The 9,046-nt window shown below is 41.9% G+C and overlaps 1 protein-coding gene across 1 annotated transcript in view; it reads right to left on the reverse strand.

Annotated features, from left to right (window-relative positions):
- Window positions 1-6,159: 6,159 nt before the first annotated feature.
- Window positions 6,160-9,046, reverse strand: part of PLCL2 (phospholipase C like 2) — a 267,613-nt gene continuing 264,726 nt past the window's right edge. The window contains exon 6 of the mRNA XM_007936615.2: window positions 6,160-6,339. Within this exon, the coding sequence (XP_007934806.1) occupies window positions 6,160-6,339 (180 nt within the window). The remainder of the gene's footprint in view (window positions 6,340-9,046) is intronic.

Consider the following 9,046-nt stretch of genomic DNA (forward strand, 5'->3'; position numbering starts at 1 on the left):
CCCTCCTTGGGTTTCCAAGGCAGTATCACTACAGAAGTAGATTGCCTAACCTTCCTTTCGAGGGGTGGCTGGTGGGTTTGAACCACCAGCCTTCTGGTTAGCAGTCAAATGCCTTAGGCACTACGTCACCAGAGCTTTGAGGGGAAAATAATAAAAGGAGAGCTGCATTCCTTTAACAATAACAACAAAAACACCTTCTTATGGGATCATGGACATATGTGTGGTCAGACGTTGCCTGAATGGACATCAAGCAACGCATCCTGTATTACTTTTCTATTTAAGTACAACCAATAAACCCACGCACTGCCATGGAGTTTATTCCGACTCAGAGAAACCCCCACTGGGATTCCGAGGCAGTAAATCTTTAAGGAAGTACATTGCTTTATCTTTCTTCTGTGGAGCGTCTGGGTGGGTTTGAACTGCCAACCTTCTGGTTAGCAATCAGATGCCTTAGGCACTGTGCCACCAGAGCTCCTTACAAACAATGAAAGGTGGGTTAAATGTCATAAAATTAAATGTTTTGCACTAACCATTTTTGGAAAACAAGACCAATATCCCTGATAAGGCATCTAAGGCCCCTTACCACCTCATTTCCTCCCTCCCCCCCCTTCATTCTCTGTACTACACTCTGAACAGCCATTCTTTTAAATCCTTCCCGTCACTGGCCTTTGGATGTGCTGGCTTCTCTATCTGAATTGTGTGACTTCACCCTAAATATTCTTCTTAGGTTGTGTGAGTAACATGGCCTTTTGCCTAGTTAGTTCCTCCCCCTCTTTCAGGCTCAGCACAAATATTGCTTACTTAGAGAACCCTCTGTGGTGGCCTGTATCTTCCAAAGATGGCCTTAAAAGTATCTCCCATCCTGTGACCTCTTCTGTAATGTAACCTTGCAACTCTCTCACCAAGAGGAGTCATTAATTTCTATATCCCCTTGAACCTGAGCAGTCCTTTGTGACTTGAATAGGATGCAGAAGAAGTGGCTTTCTGGGACTCTTGGAACACTCACTCTTGGAATGACCCTTCTTGGAACCTAGCATCCTACTCTGAGAAGCCCAACCACAACACGGAGAGGCCATATATGCAGGTGCTCCAGTCAACAGCCCAAGATGAGCAACCTACCAACACACATTAATGAGCCATCTTGGATGTCCAACCTAGTCAGATGATCACAGCCTCCTCTGCTATGTGAATGCAACCGCATGACAGGTGCCAAGCAAGAATTGCCCAGCTGATCCCATTCAACCCACAGAGCCATGAGAAATAATAGTACATTATAGTCTTAAACCACGATGGTAATAAGACAGTGTGCCCACTGTGATCCAGACACTGATCTAAGTGCTTTGCAAATTTCATTCTGTTCTCACAGGAACGTTATGAGGCAAAGAGGCATTTTTAATCCTTTTTAAGTTACAGAGACAAACTAGGTTAACAATACTTCCCTTCAGCACTCAGGATTTGAGTCCAGATAGCCTCTTGGTATTGCCTACTCATAGCACTTCCCATGGTTTTTAATTTTATCTGTATCTTTGTTAAGTATTTGGTTAAATGTGTCCCTCTTCCCAACTAAACTGTGAGCTCCACAGGAGCTAGAACATGGAAAATCCCATGACTAGAATGCATTCAATAAACGAGCTCTGGTAGTACAGTGCCTAAGACATTTCACTGCTAACCAAGAGGTTGGTGGTTCAAATCCTCCAGTAAGATAGTAGAGTAAACCTTGGTGGCTTCTAGGGAGCTCATGTTCAGCATGAAAGGGATAAAATGTTGTTGCTTCATGACTCTTTATGAGACAGTACTCATTTTGTAGTTTAAAGGTGAAGTGTGCATCTGGAACTCAGGAGATCACAGGATAGTGCTTGGGAATAGAAGTTTTGAAGTAGACACATCTGGGTTTAGATATTAAGACGAATACTCTGAGACCTTGAGTAAGTTAATTAACCTGTCTATTGTCATCATTTCTTCATCTCTAATATCAGAGAAGTATCTTGCTGGTTGTTGAGAGGATATGGAGTGACTTAAGCACAGTCATTTGCACACAGCCTCCACAGGGGTCTGGCATTAATGTAACAGAAAATGCTTCTAACTAAGAAAATGTTAAGGAGCCCGGATGGTGCAATGGTCAAGCACTCCACTGGTTAATGGTTAACTAGCCAAAAGTCTGGCAGTTCAAGCCCACCTGGCAGCTCGCAGGAGGAAGACCTGGCGATGTGCTTCCCCGAAGATTACACCCAAGAAAACCCTGTGGGGCAGTTCTATTCTGTCACACGGCACTGTTGCGTGGAAAACTGACTCAACAGCACCTGACAACAATGGGGAATGGTAGGTCTGCTCATATAAAATACTAGGTAAGACATGAGCAACCCCTGAAAATGCTAGTAGATACATCCAGCCTAGGCATTCTCACTCTTTACCCACCTAGGACCTCTTTGCATGTATCATCATGGATTTGACGATACATGCAAAGAGGTCCTAGGTGGGTAAAGCAGATCTATGCTGACTGCACTAAAACTGGCCTAATACATTGTTTCAACAGTTGATTAAAGATCTAACGAATACAAAGTACCTTAACATGCACAGTAATGCTACAGGATGAAGATTTCATATAGAAACATTTGCAAGCTGGATGACGTTCCCCATCCAGCGCATGCATTTCCCTATCCCATACAGGTGAAGAAGAGTAACCCCTCACAGATTCTGGTAACACTCAACTGAAGAAGGTATGCGCTGGCCTCTGGGGCATACCTGACCTGAGATGCAGGAGGCAAGCATTTTGGGTTTAGAGGTCTTCTTTACTCAGAAGCCATAGTTGCTAAAAGCAGAAAGCTAAGAGAAGACCAACATGGAAAATACAATAAAGCCCATCAAAAGCTTAAGTAGAGAGGATGGATTTGATGATACATGCAAAGAGATCCTAGATGGCTTAGGATTTGCTCTATGGCCATAATATCAAAGCAACTGCTGGACTTATAGGTCGCCAGTGTGACTTTTTATTTCCACTAAGCTAAGCAGGTGTTTGCCACAATCTCTGTGTATTTTCATCCAATTCTTTGCCACAATCTCTGTGTATTTTCATCCAGTTCTGCCTTCAAAGCTTTACCAGTTGTTTTCATGACTTCTGATCTCACACCCCCTCTAGTTATGAGTGATGTGCAGAAGGTACACACTAGACGATTCAACAGGTACTGTTTGTATTTACAATAGGTACCTTAAATGAGCACTCCCCATGTAAGGGATGCAGATGACACAGGGAAACTAAGTTATCCTAGCTGTCCCAACAATTTATACAACCCCAAACCAAACCAAAGCCACTGCCGTGGAGTCAGCTCTGACTCAAAGTGACCCCTCCTTGGGTTTCCCAGGCAATATCACTACAGAAGTAGATTGCCCAACCTTCCTTCTGAGGAGTGGCTGGAGGATTTGAACCACCAGCCTTCTGGTTAGCAGTCAAATGCCTTAGGCACTATGCCACCAGAGCTCCCTAATATGATACAGGTGCAAAAAAGCTTTTACATTTCCATTTGATTAGGGTTATCCCAGAGCTGGCCAGCTGGTTCTATGCACAGTAAAACTGCTTATAAAGGTCATAAATCATAATCTTGGCCTTAGCCATGTTTTCTGTCTCCAACTGTTTGGGAAAAAAGAGACGCGAATAGCCCAGGAATGCATGCTCAGATGGTTGGAGTCATTACTTTAAAACAATATGGAGCAATCATCAGGACAGGACCTGGTCAAACACAGGAAAAGCCCTGAGACTTTGGGAACAACCGCTAAACCAGTTTGCCTACTTTCTTCCTATCACTCGGCTTTTTCCTTTGAAGAGACATGAAGAGTGACTTTGCAGTGGGGCATAGCAAAACAAACTCTGGCCTGGATCCAGTCCTAATACTACCCCTAACTATTTGTGACATCAGACAATGCATTTTTTCTGTCTGCAACTTCTCCAACTGGAAAAAAGTATGTCAGACCAAGTGCTCTCATAGACTCCTTCAGTTCCAAAATTTGTGGATTCTAAGCCTGCATAAACTACTATAAATTACAAGTGCGTTGCTATCTCTCATTCAGGTCCTGTTACAATACTGTATATATGATGCTGCCATTACCATAAATGTTGTTGTTAGATGCCGTCGAGTCGTTTCCGACTCATAGCGACCCCATGCACAGCAGAACGAAACACTGCCTGACCCCGCGCCAGCTCCATGATCCCTGCTATACTTGAGCCCATCATCACAGCCACTGTGTCAAACCATAAATGTAGTTTTTTTTTTCCAATTTCATTATACTTGGAAAGCCATTTTTCTATGATTTCTGGAGTTTCACCTTAAATTGAGTATTGCTATTTGCTTATCAGCTATATTCAAAGATTGCTAACAATAATCTCAATTACACATTACTTCATTGAATTCTTTGCTATTTTTTTTTCTTGGAGAGTTAATTTCAAAGCTGAGAGTCTAAGCTATTGGCCGGCTGTTAGCAACTGTGTGCACAGAACCGCACTATTATTCATGTAACAGATTTAATTTTCTGACTGGAATTACATCTATGAAAAAGGCCAGTGAAGACAGGGTACCTTAGAATAAGCACACTATTAGAATGCAAATGACCAAAATGGGGGAAAGGAATTATTTTCAAAAGGACATTTAGGAGCTATGGACAGAAGTAAATTGAAACATCTGCCTGAGCATCTCCCTAACTAGGGAAGTAACGAGTAAGACTAAGACATCAAGCTGAAGATTGCCATCTTCTCTGGCTCACACATGTGAATAACTGAAAAGAAAATGGACAAATGGAAAAGGGGTTTTTGAAGATTGAGAGAGCTTTTAATTTTCTGAAATATGAAAGCGACTTTGGTTTGGGAGAAGCAGTAATTAGGCTGCAGTATCCAGCATCTCTTCAAAAATAGCACCAAGTTTCACTGACTTGAAAATAAAAGCTTGGATCGAAAACTCAGCTGGCTGTGGGAAAGCTACATCTGCTCAGCCCCTCTCACTGCTGTCGACTTCCTGTGTGTGCAATTTCATGGCCCACTTCACTAGGGCGCTAACGTAGAGGCATCAAGAGGACAGCAGCGGGTATCTCAGATTGCTTTACAGCCAGTCTGCTACCAGTACCTAAACTGTCAAAAACTTATTAAAATGAAAATAAAGTCAAGCCAGACGAGCATCTTATTTTTGACAAAGCTGTTCAACAAGTAATTAACTGGCTCATGGTGATGCAATGGTTAAGCACTCATCTGCTAACTGAAAGGCTGGCAGTTCAAATTCACCCAGTGGTTCCACGGGAAGAAAGATCTGGAGATCTGCTCGTGTAGAGACCACAGCCTTGCGAACTCTATGGGACAGTCCTACTCAGTCACATAGGGTTGCTACAAGTTAGAATTGACTCTACGGCGCCTCACAACAATAACAACAAGAGTAGATGGAATATTTTGAGCTAGAAATTTTTAAAGTTTCATTAAAAGCATGTCCTACTATTGGAGAAATATCATAAAACATCTTTTTAATGTGAACACTACTTCACACAATGAAAAACTATTTACAATGTGTTGCTTCCAGACTGATCACTTTTACATGGTATGGATCCCCATTTGCTGACAAAGTGCGTGTCTTCAGCCAGGGAGCTTCAGTCCGATTGCACGTTTTCCTTGTACATGATGGCTCTGTCTGAGCCTGTCCAATTACATTCTCCGTAGCAATTATGGCTCAGCAAGCATGCCACCAAAATCATCTACAACCCAGAGACCCTGGCAATCACACATAAGTAAAATGTGTGGATTAGGTTTTTTTTTTCCTCTAATAAATATTAATTTGACAATCCAATCCATTTCCATCTTACGAAATATTTTTCAGTTACAAGAATGTCTTTTTCTCAATGGAGCTAGAGGGAATAATCTGTTCTTCACACTGAAATTGAGCTTTGATGTCTTTGTATACAAATATAGCATATTTTGGCCAGGAATATAATTTCTTGTTAAGGAGTTTATTTGCCTTCACACGCAGGACTGCTACATACATTCACAGTTTTAATAGACTGTAATGAGCTATTCCAGTTGTGCTTTAAAATTCCAAATACTACTTTCATTAGTGAGTGCAAAGCAATATTCCACTTGACTGCAATTGGTCCTAGACGTATAAACTCCATAGTGATTTCTAGAAAGTTCCCTCATTCTCCAGTCTCATCATTTGCTTTTTCAGGTATGACTTCTAGGCTTCGGCGTGGCTTCTGCATGTCGGCGTTTTCAGTGCCTGGTTTATTCAGTCCACATGAAACAGCAGCATAATGGATTTGTTTCAGGTTCTCCAAAGTCTCGTTCTTAGCATATTTCAAAAGATCCGCTTGTCCCTGAAACAAAACATACAATTAAACAGCATTAGATATGACGTGACTCTCTATTATAGTTTGACAATCTAGGTCTTCCATTGAAATAGGAATATTTTAACTCTGCAAGGAAGCATATTTATTTCTTATTGGTACTGCATCCGAATAAGTTAATTTTACTAAAAACAAGTTTGTTTTCCCAGTTTTCAACACCATATTCAAGAGGCCTATTATCTTTCCAGCCCTTTCCATTACAGACCTGAATAGAGCTCTGTGTGTGCACATCATTCGTTAATTATTTGACCAATTTTTGTTTTTTTAAGATTTGCTCCCCTCCCCTTACTTTCTGTTATGAAATAACTATAGATCTGAAGAAGTTTCCAAACATAGTATAGAGTGGGCCTATGCACCCTTTCCCCAGTTCCTCCAATAGTTACATCTTACATAATTATACATAAAGGTGTATGTAACACATCAAACCAGGATACTGACATTGGTACTGTATGTGTAGTTCTGTCATTTGATCACATGTATAGTCATGTAGCCACCACTGTAACCAGACACTGAACTAGTCCACCATAAAGATCTCCCTCTGCTGTGACTTTACAGTTACATCCATCCCTGTTCTCCTCCACATCCTTAACCCCTGGCAACCACTCATCTATTATCCATCCCGAAAGGTTGCTTTTGAAACCCACACAACCTTTAGTAACTACTGGCAGCAGAAGGCACAAAGAAGGAGGTCCTCACTGAGTACTTGCTGAGTGAAAGAACTAGGCAAACTCTAATATCTTTTGTGAGGTTGGACCACAGACTTGACATGCATGCAGCCTAACACATATATAGGTGCTTGAATAATTTCTTTTAGAAGTATCAGCACAAGGCTGGTCCCCATGAGGCAGAGGTTAAAGTCCCAAATGTCCTACTTATCCAAATTGCTGTGCTACTCCATCTCTTCCATCAACTCCTCTTCCTTCCTTCAACACTCTCTCCCTCCTGTCTTAGGGTTCTGTAATTCACTGTGACATCTCACAGAACTCACAAACTGCCAAGGAAACAGCTCATGTGGTAGTGGAGGCTGGGAGGCTGGCAAGTCCCAAGTCTGTGGATATGTCTGGAGGAATCGCCTCACTTACATGGTTGCAGGGGCTGGTGAACGCAAATCGGCAGGCCAGATGACTGGCTACTGTCTCAAGTCCAGGACCGGGGCAAGAGAGCAAACTTTCCAGGACATGCACATATATGCCCTCAAGGAAGCTAAGGGCGGTGACTTGAGCCATACCATCCAGCAAGGTGGGACTTAAGATACACCCCACCCTAAACAGGCATAGAGACTAGTATTTACAAAATATCACAAAATGGAGGACTATGGCTAGAAGGACTATATTAAGCAATTCACTGCACTGTAACAGGTCAGAAAATGTGAGGCAGATTGAAGCACTGTCCTTGGGATTCTGGAATTTGAGCTGAAGATGGGCTAACGGAGGGCTTCCAACCTTAGCACACTTGACATTTTGGTCCAGAGAATTCTTTGCTGTGAGGACTGTCTTGTGCATTTTATTTAGCAGCATCCCTGGCTTCTACTCAATAGATGTCAGTAGCACTTCTTCAGCTGGGCAACGAAAAATGTCTCCAGATATTGCCAGTGCTCCCTGGGGAGCAACACTGCCCCTGGTTGAGAACCACTGGGCTGAGGAACCTGCTAATGATTTCAAGATCACTGAGAGAAGAGGGTCTGGGAAGCTCATTGCTGGACATCCTAACAGTCCCACTTTATTTTGGTCTATTTTTCCTTTCCAATTTAAGCACCCTCCCACTAGTATTTCTTTCTACTTACCTTTTCCTCTTTCTTATTCTCCTTGGTCACTTGGATTTTCTTCCCCAGCCCTCCATTTGTTCTAGTATTCTCTTTATGATTCCTCTGTGGTTTGACTTTTTCTTTGTCATACTTACATTCTTGCTACTGTTCCTTATTTCTTGCCCCCCCCCCGTTTGAACTGCCTCCCAAATGTATGTCTCTTTAAAGCACTCCCGCACAACGAAAGCTAGTAAGGCTTGGCGCTGGCTGCAGAGGGTACTGGCTGAGGACTTCCCTTGGCAGGCCAATGGACTATTACCAAATTCAGCCTCTGGTGAGACCAAATTGCAATGCAGCTTCAAGCCACTGTGAGGCCCGAGTCCACAGAATGGTTTGCTGTTTACCACTTACTGTGTATGATTTGCCGACTTTACAGTCTCCCTTAATTAGTAACTATAAATAGATGTTCCATTACTTGGTTTAACAGAAGGAGCTTCAGTTTTATTCATTCTTACTGAACACTGAATTCATATATTGAAATTTCACTAGTTCTGCTGTCTCTGTACACAAATATAGCATATTGTGCCAGGAATATAATTTCTTGCTAAAGAGTTTATTTGCCACCATGTGTGGGATCGCTACATAAATTTACAGTTTTAATAGACTGTAATAAGTTACTCCATTTGTTCTATAAAATACCAAATATTATCTTTATTAGTGAAAATTAGTGGATCTTTGTTTGAGATGCCCACCTGACATTTCCTCTTGGACTTAATATGTCTAAAACCTTGCTTCCACAAAACCCAAGAGATTCAGTCAAAAACCTACTGGAACTAATTGAGAGATTTAGCAATGTCGCAGGATATAAGATCAACATCCAAAAATCAGTTGGATTCCTCTACACCAGCAAAGAGATTGCTGAAAAAGAAATAA

The sequence above is a fragment of the Orycteropus afer genome, unplaced genomic scaffold, assembly GCF_000298275.1.
Source record: "Orycteropus afer afer isolate SDZICR_OR568_19922 unplaced genomic scaffold, OryAfe1.0 scaffold00003, whole genome shotgun sequence".
NCBI classification, from domain to species: domain Eukaryota; kingdom Metazoa; phylum Chordata; class Mammalia; order Tubulidentata; family Orycteropodidae; genus Orycteropus; species Orycteropus afer.